The following is a 15,450-nucleotide window of genomic DNA, read 5'->3' as shown; positions in this document are numbered from 1 at the left end:
AGAAATCGGAGGAAAATGTATCGATTCACTGTCTCTGTCTCATTTAAGACATTTCACAGCGCTGACACACACACACACACACACACACACACACACACACACACACACACACACACACACACACACACACACACACACCACAGGCCAATTCGGAGTCCCTTATCAGCCTAACAATTATGTGAAGGAATACCCAGAGAAAACCAACATCTTTAGGTCATCAAACGACACACAGAAAAGAACCCACAAAGGTTTGGAGTTGAACATGGGTCTTCTTGTTGTGAGGTGACAATGCTAACCACTACAGTACAGTGCCACCAGAATTTAAGAGTTTAGAAAAATACTTTTTTTTTTTTTACTTTAATGATTATAGCTTAATTAAGGAAGATTCACAAGATTTTTTTTAAATCACTGGAACTACACCAGACTATAGTTGTTTTTTTTTATCTTTCTAATGTTTTCACCTCCCTACATATACATAATAACAACTTTTTTCTACATATTTTTCCTAGTTTTTCCTCAAAAGATTTCAAAACGAATAATTTTTTCAACGTCTACTTTTCCCATCTGACCTAATCATTCTTAGAAACCATGTTTTATTGTGAAAAAAAAACCTACAAACAAGATGAATATCACTAAGCAGTGTACTTAATTCTTTAAAGCATGCACTTTCATATTTTCTTGCATTAAAGATCTTTCAGTCAGCTACACGCGGGATTTTAATGTTTCAGTTTACAGTAGAGCGGCTTTCTTCATCTCTTTCACTTTGAGTCAAACAAAATCACATTTTCTCACTGAGCCAATAAGAAACGATTGACAGAGTCTTTATTTTCAAATGTATTTGTACATTTGAGGTCATTTTGGGTAAGAATAGTCTCCATCAGAACGAGACATGCTGAAATTCAAACGGTGCTGTCTGTATCGTTTCATTGAACTTCTTTACAGCTCTGAAACTGAAAAACCTGAAACCTGGGAAATTACGAAGAAATGCTTTGTTTACGAAACAGTGACATTAACACAGAGACAATAGAAAGGTCATTAAAACCAGTTCTGAAACACTTGTCCCCAGCAAATGTCCACACGCACATCAGTGAATCAGTGTTTCCTGTTTGATCGTTTTAATGATTTATTTCCTTTCCTTGAATTGAAGAAGATGGTTGAATCGAAGCAGCGTTTTCATCTGCCTGGGCCCGACTCGAGCCGCACTTTATAAATGCATGTGAACGCTGGGATCACCTCACTCCGTTGGCAAAAAAATAGCATCTCGGGGGTTCACATGGACGTTGTTGTTGCTCCGCCTCTGGGATTAATTGACTTATCTCAGCAGGTGGAGGCAGATTTCCCCGGCTGCTCACCCGTCAGAGCATCACTGTTTGTCCTGGACTTCGACTGATCACACAGGTAGGACACACAGCAGAGCCGTGCAGCATCACACACTCGACACTTCAGTAGACACCTGGAGTCCCAGGTAGTGATTTCAACTAATTCAAAGAGAAACCTGTGTCGTCTTGTAGATTTAAAAAAAAACAAAAAAACAAACGTGCACAGGTGGAGAAAAAGCCACATGTACTGTTAAAAGGGGGAAAACTTGCATTTATTGATCATTTATGTTGCTTTTGTCTGAACTGATGCATGCTGCCCTCATTGAATTTCATATGGAAAACCTTAGTTCATTATACTGATGTTATTATTCATCTAATCTGTTAACAGGGTTTATTATCGATGCCGGTAAATATTTATCACCATTTATTCACATATTTTTTCTGATAATTCTGCTCAGTTTAAACTATGTAGTTTAATTAGTCTAAACTTGAATTGATTCACAAGCCAACTGGAATGCTGATCCATTGTAGGGATGAGTTGATCTATTTTTGGTGGAGTGGTTTCTCATTGAAGTTTCAGCTACATCCAATTATTTAAATTATGATATTATTGTGCTATTTTGTGAAGATGGAGATGTTAGTTCCAGTCAAGGTGAACACACTACTGGTACACCTCCTGGTCTTTTCTTCTCATTTATTTATTTTTTAAGCATTTTGATCATTTTCTATCCAAGTTGTGAAAGAATTAGTTAAAATAAACAAAATGTCTCTTTACTTTTCAGCGTGTATTACGAGATGCAATGTGGATCTTTGTAAGGGTTTGAAGCTGCAATTATGGGTATATCACTTCAGTTATTTGGCAACGAATTTATGTAACTTTTCAAGCCAAACTATTCCATTTACTTTGTCTCACTAGAAGAACTGGCGTTCAAGCTTGAAATCTACAAAAAGCTAATTAAAGTGACAGTCAATGAAAAAGCATTGACTCCAGTTGTGCGAATAATTTCTTATTTCTCCTTAGATGTATTTGCACTAATCAGGCGTAAACATAAAAGTTTGAGTTATTATTGAAACGATTTCTTTCCTCTTCTTGAGCGCTCTTACATTATGACAGTTAAGAGTTTCCAACATGGAGTCATGCTATCAAAGTACTGACCTGGAAACTGTCTGTACAAGAAAGGCCGATAAGCTTCCTTTTCCACTATATTTATTTCAATGGGTGAAATTACAAGTTGGTTTATGGTGTTTAGTTTTTTTTTTTCAAACGGTATGCAGCATCACACTTTAAACATGAGTAAACAAGCAGGAGAGCCTTGACCTGAGGTGAACTTTGTCCGTGACGCCGGTAATACTGACGGTTGATCGGACTAATGAGCTTACCGGGCTGCTTCTGCTCTTTTCACAGCGTTTGCTTTGTGCGGGTTGAATTGCAGGTTAGGACCGGGATCAAGGAGGACATATCTCAGCAGTGAAGGCGGCAGCTCCCCGGGCTGAACTCGTGTGATACTTGTCCTCACAAAGCCGACGGACCAACAGAGTCACACGCCGATACAACTCTTAAAAACCACCTCCAACACCGGCAGCAATGGGAAACAAGAGCGGAGCTGTGTCCAAGGAGATCCTGGAGGACCTGAAGCTCAACACCAAGTTCTCAGAGACTGAGATTGCCCAGTGGTACGAAAACTTCAAGAAGCAGTGTCCCTCGGGCCGCATCTCAAAACAGGAGTTTCAGGCCATCTACAGCAAGTTCTTCCCAGAGAGCGACGCCAACACGTACGCCCAGCATGTCTTCCGCTCCTTCGACACGAACGACGACGGCACGCTGGACTTCAAGGAGTACATCATTGCCCTCCACATGACGTCAACAGGCAAGACCACCCGGAAATTGGAATGGGCCTTCTCACTGTTCGATGTTGACAAGAACGGATACATCACCAAGTCGGAGGTCAGCGAGATCTGCATGGTGAGTTTCTGGCTGAACAGCAGCAACGTTGCAGTACGTCAAACTCCTGATGATGTTTTAGGATTTGTCTTCCAAATGTCTGGCAAAAAAGCAAAAAATAGTGTCGTGTAGTGGAAGAGTATTAAAAAAAACAACAGCATCCAGATGCTTCCAGCTGCAGCAGATGTCAACAAAGGGTTAAATGAAAGAGGAAGTTTATCTATGACCTCAAAAATATTGTTGAAAGGACTTTCAAATGGGCGGATGAATAAATACACCAAGTTTTGAAATTAAAGAATTTACATCGAAGAATATTTATCGATCAAGTTTAGTGTGACTTTTGTCTATTTTGGAAAACTTTCACTTGTTTGGTCTGTTTCCAGATTGAACCTCGACATTAAAGGATGCTGCACAAGTCATGGCCTCACCTCGTTAGATAACATCTTATAAGCATGGGATTAGGCTTCCATTAAGGTTTAGAGTGAATTAAGCCTTTCGTGAAAGGAGCACGTCAGAGTGAGGATAAGAGAAAATATATAAAAAAGATGGTATACTTTTAAATGGATGCATTTAAAAGTATCCAGGATATTTGATAAATATGTCGTCTATTGCACTGGTGGTGGACGGATGTTTAATCATGTTATTAGCAAATATAATACAGATGAAAGTTTTGTTTCTCTCGCGTTAAATTGCAATTATCCTCGGAAGAATCTTAATTATTTTTGTAGTTTGGGAAGGACTTGTTTGTAATAACAAAAATATTGATGTGTCAGTATAAAATCGATAAAGTTTGACCAAAAAAAAGGCAAAAAAGTCATTGTGTGATCCTAAAAAGACGACATGTCACCAACTTGCCCATGTTATTTAAATTATTATGTTTAAGCCCTACAACTATAATTAAAAGTATAGACTCTGATTTCAAGGCGAGTCATTCCAATTGTAAATTTTTTTTATTATTTGGGTTAAGAGCTGTTCCAGTTCAGTGAAAAGCTTTAGATGTTTAGGTTCGTGTCACATAAGCTCTAATCACCTTTGTGATTCTGGTTCAACAGTGACAAAATATTAGAAAAAAAACCAAAAATAACTTGTGCTTTCAAATCTTTAGAACTATTTATAGCAACCACATTTCAATTTGCAAGATTAAAGCTCATATAATCACAGAACAAAGCCAGAAAGGCCAAAAGCGCCTGTGTGCTTTAATCCTCGGCACCACAGTCGTTTCTGTCAAAAGGACAAAGATCAGCTCATAGATGTGACAAAACGGTGGAGATTAAAGGAGGATTTCTGCACCCGAGTTTCCCTCCCATATACTGTCCTGAAGTCACAGTTTATTGTAGAATAACGTGAATGAATTCAAGGTATGGTGCTTGCCAGTTCAGTAAATAATGCAGACGGTGGAATCGAATCCAATAAAACTTGAATCTGTGTAAATTTCTTTCTTTAACCAAATTAATTTAATTACTTTTTTTTTTTTTTTCTGAACAGGCAATTTTCAAGCTGATCCCCAAAGATGAACTGGCTGATTTACCAGACGATGAAAACACAGCTGAGAAGAGGGCGGACAAACTCTGGAAATACTTTGAGAAGGGAGAGAACGGTGAGATGATGAAGTTTGTGTTGTGATGTTACTGGGTACGCAGTCAAGAAATTCCCTGTCTGGATTGAGGCTGTACGTCCAACACGAGAAAGTGTCTCACCTGTTGGACATTGTTCTAAATCAACAGATTAAACGAGGCTCCTGCACATTAATTCAGTCTTGTACAACATCACAGGATCATCCTTGTAGTTTGTTCTGTGGGTAAAACTAATTCATTACAACGTAAAGACTTAAAAAATAATGTATTGGTAAAATTAAATGCTAAAGAGAGACTAAAGAGTTTTAAATAGTGCAAAAGAGTAAGTGTAACAGGCGTGAAGGTTGCAGGCTGTATAGAGATTCATTATGAGTCAAATTTTCAAGATAACATACAGATGTAAACTAACACTGTTTCTCCCGACAGATCGAGTGGCAGAAGGCGAGTTCGTCCAGGGAGTAATGGACAATGAAGAGGCCCTTCGTTTGATTCAGTATCAGCCTTCAAAATAGTTGCTCTGTCAAGCTGATTCATTGCATATCTCTTCACTTTACCCTCCGTCCTGCCTATGCGAACACACCTGAGAGCACCTACAGAAAACGCAGTGCAGATGTGACCATAACGGCCCGAATGCTCCACTTCTAATTTGATAGTCTATTGCAGAGCTTTTTATAGCCTCTTGTTACATGTGCGTGAGTGTTGTCGGACCTTTTTACTGTGGAAAACAACAAGAACCCCCCCCCCCCTTGCAGATTGCACTTTTGCAGCCAATTCTAAATTTCACCAAGCTTTATCCAAAATATCGTCCATCATAGGGTAGACGTTAAAGCTCCCTGATCAATGTGTGACTGAACTGACGCTTTCACACATTTCAATAAATATAAAAATGCATTATCTGCTTTCTCTGCTAACGGTAGCGTCTTCATTTAACCTGCCATAGACGAGGCACATTCAGTATTTGTAAAACTTTGAATGTTTAGTTTTTATTTCACTTCAGAGATGTTTTAGCATGTCCGTCACACATTTTGATATTTGATATGTCAGGTTAGTTTTGTAATGTTTTTTTGTTGGTTTGTTTTTTTTCCCCCACTGGGTGTCCAATGCTGGTCTGTTCATGTTCCATACTGGGATGTTTCCTTTTTTAAATCCCTTGGCCAGCATGAAGCTCGTGACGTTATTACAGTGAGTGCATGGGGTGTCAATCATCCTCGTCTTATTTTGTGTCCTTTAAAGGATTTAATACCGCCCTGTGACACAATCCTACATGTTCTTGTCCTAGTTAGGTGGTGAATACAGAGCCTAGATTTGTTCATGTGCAACAACATGTAAAACTAAGTGTTGGTCTTGGACTTGTCTTTAAATTAAAACAATTAAATTGTAATAACATTTTGTGGTGTGTGAAGTTATGTTGAGGACAATGATGAAGTAACAGGAGCAAGTGAAGACTACAGCGTGACATCAATCAAGAAAGTAAGTGATTTAGTCTCAACTCTATATACTAATAGTCTTTAAAGCTTTTTTTTTTTATTATTATTTTCGAATTAAATCAAGATTCAGCAAACTTTTCTACAGCTTATTGTTATCGTTTGACACAACAAGAAAGGACATTGCAGCTTCTCGATAAGAGTACAAACAACAACGCTGAAGATCTGAGGAAATACTAACTAGAAAGTAACTCATCTATCCACAGGGATGAATTATTGTAGTTATTATTGTACATATCATTGAGCGTAACGTACGACACCTCTTGTGTATCAAGCACCATCTGTGACATGGTCGTCTTCCAAGAACGTCCAAGCGGCTCCTCATGTCTTCTTGGCATTAAAGCTACCTGGCATCAGCACCAATGGATCTCTGGTCTATTGTGTGTAATCATCCCTGCTATATTTGTCTACTTGCCAACTGGCCGTGTCCAATTCCAGCAAAACTAAGTTTTTGCCAGATGCTTGAATCTGTCGTGCAGCTGTGAACTTTGAATTAAGTCATGCCAAGATAATGAGACACCTAATGGAGACCCATGTTGAGCTGCAGCTCCTTGCAGGAGAGACGTTTCTCTTCGGTCTAATCGGATTCATGTGCGAGAGTGCTCACCGCTGCACAGCTGCCCAGATCAAACAGGAGAACATCTGGGAACATTATCTAGATGTTTAATTTCCCTTCAACACATCCTCGTAAATTCATAAAACCAATCCTCGACTCCAGATGTCCCGTTTCACAAGTTTCTTTCGACAAACCAACATCGGACTCTTTCTAAAAGGTGAATATTGTTTCACGATGACAAGAACTGCTCTACTTTCTTGTTCCACTTTCTGCGAGACATCTGTCTCGGTTTCTTACACAACATGTCAGTATTTCATTAATAGGTCAAATAAACGTCTGAGCAGAAGTAGATTCATCTTGAATGAGTTAATCTAAAGTCGCCAGGCCTGTCCCTTTCTCCTCTTGTTCTGAAGTACTGTTTGAATATGTGTTTATGTTTTTAAGTCCTTGAGGTGTTGCTCCGGTGCTCGGTCCACTCACTCATAACCATTTACTAATCACAACGCTATAATATTTCAGTGAGACGCATTTGACTGTCTTCATTTTGAAGGAAAGCTGCGTCATTTCGGGGTTTACAGTTGTTTTACGGATATGAGGAGTAGAAACTTGTTAGCACGTGGAACTTCGCCCACAAAATAGTGTCTGTGATCAACGCAGTGACACTCAGCCACGTGCTCAGGGAATATAGCCGGAGATCAGCTCAGACTAACGTCCTGTAAAAAGATGTAAAGAGGAAGCAAATGTTCACTTTCAGCTGCTTTCACAGGCGAGTGTAAGAGGTGAATAAATAAGCAAATGAGCAAATACGGAAAAAAAAAAACGAATTAAAAAGTATCACATTTATTTTAATTCAATAAATGAACAGCAGCAAGGAAAACCAGCAATTCGTTTTTCTTAAAACAAACAACTGTACTTTAAGAATACCTGCGCACAATATAGCGCATCTATAAATACCTGAAACAATTGTGGACAATTGTGTAATTCCTCTTTTTTTGATTTGATATTTAATTATATCCATGTGCTGTTCAGTGAGACGAGAGCCTTTATCTCCATTCTCTCTCTCTCTCTCTCTCTCTCTCGTTCCCTTACTGGGGAGATTATTGACATAATCTCCTGTCCGGCATTTGAAAGCATCTGTCTAAACATCCCAATCTCTCTGTTGCTTTAATCTTTGATCCCTGTTTTTTTTTTTCATTCTCTCACAGATGTATGAGTTTGTGCACCTCGGGTCATTCATGCCATCAAAAGATAGAGTGAACCCGAGGCCAGAGAGCGCTTACACAGACTTCATAGAAATCCATCCATCTTTTGTTTGTCGGGATTACCAACTTAGTGGAGCCGGAGTCAATCGCAGCTAATTAAAGCAGGGAACGCGGTGGACAGGTCAGCAGTGCATCACAGGACATTAAGACACACTCACACTCACATTCAAGAATCATATGTGATGGTTTATGTAGCAGTGGAGCGTGCCACCGTCAGGTTCACCCACAGAGGCATGGAGTCAGGAATGCAGTTCTCCATAATTTATTAAATTAAAACAAAAAACACACACACAGAGAGACACAGACGCTTTCAGGTCCTTTCATGCGTCTCTGTGCTCCCGCCTGTCAGGGCGGCTCCTCCTTTATGGGCAGAGAGGTGAGGCAGCACACCTGATTCTCATCAGGGCTTAATCACCTCTCTGCCACAGTTTAAATGTGTTTTCATAATGACTGCATGATAGACGAAATGCCCCCAGAAGTAAATTATCCTCCAGAAACACAATTACAAAATGTTGTTTTTCTATATGTCAATACGGGAAAAACTAACTACGAAATGGTGACGCTTAATTATGTTTTGGTCAGAAAAATAAATTAGTAGACGTGTAATGGTAAATGATTGTGTCCTCAAATCCAAGTAAAGCAGAGCTGCTAATTCTCACACGGGAATGAAAATCTCATTTCACTCTAAGATCACTCGGGGATCGTATGATCGTGTGATCTCCGAGTGATGTCAGATGTCAGATTTGTAAAAGGCATCACACATTTAACTTCAGGATTCCTCCTCTTTGAATTAATTCATCATATATTAGCAGTAACTACAATCTATTTATTTATTTATGTAAAATGAACCTGATTCCCCCCCCCCCCCCCCCCCCCCCCCCCCCACCTCTCACACTCATATGAACTGTTGCAAATGCAGAAAATATCATTAAGAACAAGTACAGACATTTCTGGAGGGACATTTTTATTTCAAAAGTAAAAGTTCCCCCCGGTATGTACAAAAGTAAGAATGAATTTTCAATTTATTAATACACCATGCCTTATTTTAAGGTATCGTGAACCTTTTTATGGTGGTGGTGGACTCATATGCACATTCATGTATGCATACTGTATGTGCAAATACAGTCCAGGCCCGGGCCATTTACTGAGGAAATACAGTAAAACTGCAATATGAACTTCTGAAAAATAAAGTTACGATTTGAATTGTATTTCTGTTTCTCACACATTAACACTTTAATCATCATTCAGTGTACACAATAGAAACACATAAGCATACTGAAATAAATACAACTACGGGTGGAAAGTAGCAATTAGCTTAATGCTAACTTAACCTGGAAAATCCCATTGAATGGTTTTCGCGTTAGCGTAATTTTTTTTTTTTTAAATATTTAAATTTTTGTTTTTTTAATATTTAAAAAATACATTTTATTTTATTTTATTAAATATGAAACAATGATTAAAAAAAACTTAACACTCAAATTAAAAATGTGAGCTGCTATGAGGACTTCAGCATAAATGATTACTGCTACTTTCAGACATAGGCTCCTCAGGGTTGAGCGGATTAAGAAAAATGAACCAGAATGCAAAGCAGCAGCTTAACTCTCGACATAGGCTGACCGCCAGCTACCTTCAGTTGACTAAAACTGTGGCGAGCCTGAACAGATGAACAGAACTTGATGCAATCGTGTAAAAAAACAAAACAATTGTCAAAGGTTTTAACATGACCCAATCACACTTTTCCCTCAACATGTTTACATTGCTTGTTTTAATTTGAAAACACCCTAAAATATACATGCTCTTGGGGGCCCTCTGTTGGTCATTGGGTCCTATGCACCCGCATATGTTGCAAGTACGTGAGGCGGCTCTGGTACCAGTACATTGGGGCTTTTTTTCTAACGCATGGAACTGCATGAAAACTGCATGCATGGTAGGCGTGTCACTGGTGGGCCACAAGACGGTGTCTAGATAAAAGTAGACTTTCCTTCAAAAGCAACACTTTTGTACACGACAGGGCAGTGCGTAACGTCTATCTACGTACTGCCGTGCGATGCCACATGCTCCAGCCCACTAACATCTAACAACCAACTCTGCAGCAGCTTTTAGTCTTTTTGAGTTTCCTGCTCAAAGTCTGAGGTATTATACTTTTTATACTTTATCATGCTGCGGTGCGAACCTAGATGACATGGTAGAATATTGATGTGACTGCTGCAAGCATGTTTTGATATAAAACCTGCAATATATACAATAAACAATGAGACTGTGGAGGTCCAGGGATCTTCTCATGATAAAGTCAGTCCTGATGAGGTTTATTGGAAGTTCTCAGCAGAGCGAGTCCTCTCTCTCCTCCTGCAGTGCGTAGTCTATCTCATCCATCTCTCGCTCGCAGTCCTCACATCCTTCAGCGCCGCAGCCCTCCACCACCACCACGCCATGGGGGTCCATCAATCTCCCCCCTGCCATTCCACTCCCGCCCACTGCTCCCATTGTTCCCATTCCCCCAACTCCAACGCCCCCCATCCCAACTCCGTTCCCCCCGATCCCGATTCCTCCAACTCCTCCCATGGCGGCCATTCCCGCGATGCCCGCCATGTTTGCAATGCCTCCTATTCCAGCTCCTCCCATCCCCATCCCAACAGGTCCCATGCCTCCGACTCCGATTCCTCCTCCTCCGACCAGCAGGGCCCCCCCTGCGCTGCACACCAGAGGCCCCACAGCAGGGCCCACCCCTCTGGGCCACATCGGGTCCATGAACGCCCCCTGCTGGGCGAGTTGGATGAGCTGGCTGACTGAATAAACCCCCACACCCCCAGCTTGAACCACCTCCTCGTATGAAGGGGCGCTGGTCGCAGCTCGGGCCTCCTCCAGTCGGACCCGGGCGCGATGCTTCATCTCGATGAGGGTCTTGGTGTAGGAGTTGAGTGTCGCCACAGCGGCGGCCATGCAGCAGCTGAACGAGAGCCACGCCATGCTGGAGGGTGAAGATGAGAGAGATTGAAGTTGGCATCAGAGAACCTAAAGTGGTCGAGTATTGTTTTAAGTTCTAACCTAATTAGGCACCTTTGTTTTTCCAAACAGGTTTGAAATTTGAGAGGAAATATCAGCCCACATTTAGAGATACTTTTATTTCATGCATACATGCATAGTTTCTCAATATCAGAGTCGGTTTCAATCAAATTTAATTGTACATTCACATGAAGTGCAAATTTAGCTTTTTCGAACATTCTTCAATTGTGCAGAGGGGAAATGCAAAACAGAACCAAAAAATCCTAAAAATGAAAGGACAAGGCAAGTGAACCAGACATTTAATTCCCATTTGTACCCCCTATTGAACTCCATTGCTTCAGAAAAACCTCACTACTTCCTGTTTCGCCAAAAGAGTGAAACCAAACGTTGGTGGAAAACTTAAGAAATGTGGACTTTGGGCAGGAAAGTGAAATATTGTTATTAAGAAAAATGATGGACTCTTTTGGTGATCTCTGGTGCCCCTCAGAGTGGATCACTATTGAATATTACATGAGTTGTAAACATTGTAAAGCAACAATATTCCCATGTTTTTTCATTTCTTTTCCTCCAAAGTAAAGCATGTTTGTACATTTCCCCCCTCTGGGACACGAACCAGACGTCTCCCTGCTACAACTCACCTGATCTGACCGAGTACGTGATCAAATACTGCAACAACTCTTTGTTTTATGCAGGATAAAAAAACTTACGCAAAAGACCAGCCGTAGTCCCACGTCTGAGGCCTCCAGTCTTTTGGCCCAATGCTCACAGTCATCTGAAACACTGTGGTGTACATCATGTGAGCGACCATCCCCATCATACCTGTGCGAAGAAACAAAGCACGGCTTCAGAAACACAAGGAGGACTTAAAATAAATGTAAATATTTGAAAAGCAACTGCAAAAACATGTGAGAAGAAAAGAGGAAGATAGGAACGAGTCATTAAGGCCTAAACAAGTGAATTACACACTTTCTTCCCATTCTGCAGTTAAAACTCATGGCAATGAAAAATAACAAAAGATTTCAACAGATGTTATAATAGACCAACCCTTCACCAGAATAGAGTCTGGTATCTGTGGTATCTTAAAACAGGGAAACAATTACAAGTTAAAAATGTAAACTTTTAACCCTCGGTGAGGCAGGTTTCATTCAAAAATGTACTGATATTTGTAGCAGTAAGTTTATTTTACGAGAAGATGTTTGAGTGTCAAAAGCAATTAATCCTAAAAAAACCCAACAAAAACAAAAACCTTCTAAACACAGACTTTACTAATCTCTCCACCTCGAATATAATCCATTTCAAGCACAATCAAATACTACGAATTAGTTTCATGTGGACAATTAAATATTGAGTTTTGTTGCCGTCTGATGAAACTGGAACATAACTATCTGCTCTATAATAAGCTTTTGATGTAACCTGACTGAAATTTGCCAAATAACTATCAATCTTTTTCTCGTGTGTTCTGTAGCTTGGTTAAGACGGGAATATAAATATTCTTGCAGAGCGTGTTTCGTTTCCCAAAACGAGCAGAAAGTTGAGAACACCTGAGAGAACGGTACACATGGCAGCGAAGGCGTTGATCTTGAGCGCGTTCATTTCCCGCTTGGCACAGAGACACAGCACTTCCACGCACATGAGCAGGAAGCCCATGGCCAGCAGCCCGATGTACATGAACTCACTGATGACGGAGAGCCACAGCACACCTGCAGGCGGAACAGTTCAAGACATTTTATCTGTTCTGCAGCCTCCCGTGAAAACCTGCCGCTGGACGTGGAAGTGGGAATATTTACTGGTTTGTGGAGTGAAGCTTTGGTGTTGCACCAACCTTGCGTCTCTCCCGGCGTCAGCTCGATGAAGCTGCGACACTTTTCCTCTTGATCTTCGCCTGTGAATGAAACAATCCCAACAAAGGAAACCAGAACGATCACACTCCCGAAGTCACAGGAAGCTGAGACGCTCAGTCTTTCAACGGTATCATCTGTCCACCCTCATCGACCCCATCGGGGAGAATGAGAAAATTAATCTGCTGCAAATTCATACTCGGCAGAAATCCTGGAAAACATCGTGGAAAGAGTCGCTTTGAGCTGAGTGGCTCGTCCTCCAGAGGGGGAAGGAATGCCAACTCACCAAGCAATCTCACTCACAATCTGTTAGAATACAGTCCAGAGATTACTTGTTATGTTTGCAGGCTGATTAATCACTGTGCAGGCCTCAGGATGTACACGCTACTTTACTCTGTTACCTGGATTTGACCAGTCAAAACATTTGTGGCGATTGCGCATGCCGCCGCCGCCGGGTTCCCCCACAGAGACGCAGAGTCAGATCGCTCAAAGTCCATTACTTTTATTAAAATTGCACCAAAATCCCCCCACACCAATTCTGCACACAGGCTTTTCAGCCTGTCCTCCGCCCGTCACTCCGCCTGTCTGGCGGCTCCGCCTTTATGGGCAGAGAGGTGTATCAAATACAAATTTTCTATTAAACTACATTTCAAGCTTTGACCTGGCGAGTGACCTTGTTATAACTTATGAAAATAAACCTTTCTGCTGGTCTTATTTGATTAATTCAATATGAAATCACAAAACAGATAAATATATAAATAAATGGGACAATAAATAAATAATAAATAAATAATTGACAGAAAATGGTTTGAACACATGAAAGTCATGTAACTTTCAACTATGTCCCCGCTGCTTTGAAGAAGTCATATTTAGAGTTATTTTATAGAAATAATACAAATACTCATGAACAAATGTAAACGATTTTGGGATTTTTCTTTGACAGAAACCGTGAATTGTATATGTTGGAGTAATTCTACGTAAAGTTATCACATTCACTGTACCAACAGTCTTTTAATGAATTGCAGAAGTACTGTGTGACTTTTGTTTCCCCACTGTGACCTCGGAAAAAGATAATAAAAAGAGAGGAGACGCAGAGAGTTTTCAGAGCGGGTTGGAGATTGTAACTGAAACACTCTCTGTCCGTTCTCCTCGCGAGTAAGACCAGAACTTGACCTGGTGTGTGTTCTTTCTTGCAGATTTAATAAATGTCCAGAGGTTGAACCTGACAGTATATTTGTTTACGTTTTCTTTCTTTGCTCATACAGTAGCTCGTAGTTTTTGTTTCACACTTCAGAGTCTTTACATTTTGAATTTCCAGGCAATTTCCTATTTTTTCAGGTATTAATCTGAGAATGTTGTTTTGACTTTGCTGAAGTTTTCCATTTCTATTGTAAACATATTTATTTATGAAAACATACCAAAAAAAAACCTGGTGAAATATTTTTTCTTTTTTTTTTAAATCTTCACTTTCGCTGTGCTTGATTTTAATAACAAAGAACGAAACATCATAAAAGGTGTTGATTATTCTGATGCTCATTCAGACCATTCAGTGTCGTTTGAATACAAACTCAGATGACGTCTCACCTTCGTTGTGTTTCTCACAGGAGAGCCAGAAGCCGGTGTGGAAGTATCTCAGCATGTACTTGTCCTCGCCCGTCTCCCAGAGGTAGTGGACGGCGTTGGCCATCTGCTTCGTCTTGATCCTGGCCAGCTCCTCCTTCTGCTGTGGAGACAGGGTCACGTTGGGGGTCGGGTTCCTGGGGTCAGGGGTCGGGGCCTCTGGGTGAAGGACAAGTGATGGAGATGATGCAAAAAACAGAAAATCACAAATTTCAAGACATGAAACAATTGAATTGTGTTCTATTCCATTCTATTCTATAAGACCTCACCATGCTGAGGAAAGTGTTCATATCGTAGCGATGAAGAGAAATAAGCCAATCAGAGCTTGAATAAATCCTGAAAGGAGTTTCTTCCAGCTCACAGCAGAAATATAATTTATTCCTTAAACATGGTTTCTATGAATGTCCATGTAGTAAGACAATGGCCTGTCCTATAATAACTACTGGCTTTAACACTAAAACACGGTTAAAGGATTGAGATAACACTCGGACACAAGCAATAAGCAGTAAAGCAGGAATTACATGAATCTCTGTCAGTCAAGTTCAAAATACTGCGATGAAATAAAAATATTCCATGAAATAATATTATAATATGTAAAATGCTGAGGTTGACCTGCTGAGGTTGACCTTTGTTCTGCTGGTGGTTCCCGTCCTCACCTGTGGTGTACGGCTGGCTGTTGTTCTGCCCGCAGTTTTTCATCTTGACCGGCGAGAGGCAGAGCGGCTTCACCACCTTGTGCGTCCCCTCGCACCAGTAGGAGGTGCAGAACGCCGAGACGGACAGGGTGAGGGCCAGCGAGGTGAGGCCCAGCGACAGCAGCGAGCGGTTACGTCTGGACATCGTCTCCAGCAT

General features: G+C 40.7%; 2 protein-coding genes across 4 annotated transcripts; one reads left to right on the top strand and one right to left on the bottom strand.

The window, feature by feature from the left end:
* Positions 1-1,234: 1,234 nt before the first annotated feature.
* Positions 1,235-6,677, top strand: LOC308122607 (recoverin-like). Of its 3 annotated transcripts, none has more exons than XM_080484537.1 (4): positions 1,235-1,398; positions 2,753-3,282; positions 4,747-4,858; positions 5,262-6,677. In XM_080484537.1, the coding sequence occupies exons 2-4, from the start codon at positions 2,905-2,907 to the stop codon at positions 5,345-5,347; spliced, it is 576 nt and encodes a 191-aa protein (XP_080340663.1). In that variant the 5' UTR covers positions 1,235-1,398; positions 2,753-2,904; the 3' UTR covers positions 5,348-6,677. The 3 variants fall into 3 exon arrangements, with proteins under 3 accessions (XP_080340663.1, XP_080340662.1, XP_080340664.1); XM_080484536.1 differs by having other exon boundaries at positions 2,725-3,282; XM_080484538.1 differs by having other exon boundaries at positions 1,389-1,465.
* Positions 6,678-10,456: 3,779 nt separating this feature from the next.
* LOC308123331 (germ cell-specific gene 1-like protein) lies at positions 10,457-15,450 on the bottom strand (the record flags this gene model as incomplete). The annotated part of the gene is made up of 6 exons (XM_080485760.1): positions 10,457-11,105; positions 11,848-11,959; positions 12,682-12,840; positions 12,963-13,022; positions 14,563-14,757; positions 15,255-15,450. 6 exons carry the CDS (start codon positions 15,448-15,450, stop codon positions 10,457-10,459), a joined length of 1,371 nt encoding a protein of 456 aa, XP_080341886.1.

Source organism: Lipophrys pholis (assembly GCF_963383615.2).
Source record: "Lipophrys pholis genome assembly, chromosome: 17".
Classification (NCBI taxonomy): domain Eukaryota; kingdom Metazoa; phylum Chordata; class Actinopteri; order Blenniiformes; family Blenniidae; genus Lipophrys; species Lipophrys pholis.
Note: the sequence above shows the minus strand (reverse complement) of the source record. Positions and strands in the feature narration are given on the sequence as shown.

Coding starts and splice junctions, on each gene's coding strand:
- LOC308122607 (XM_080484537.1), top strand. CDS start 2,905: ATGGGAAACAAGAGCGGAGCTGTGTCCAAGGAGATCCTGGAGGACCTG. Junction 3,283..4,746: donor AGGTCAGCGAGATCTGCATG/GTGAGTTTCTGG, acceptor TTTTCTGAACAG/GCAATTTTCAAGCTGATCCC. Junction 4,859..5,261: donor CTTTGAGAAGGGAGAGAACG/GTGAGATGATGA, acceptor TTCTCCCGACAG/ATCGAGTGGCAGAAGGCGAG.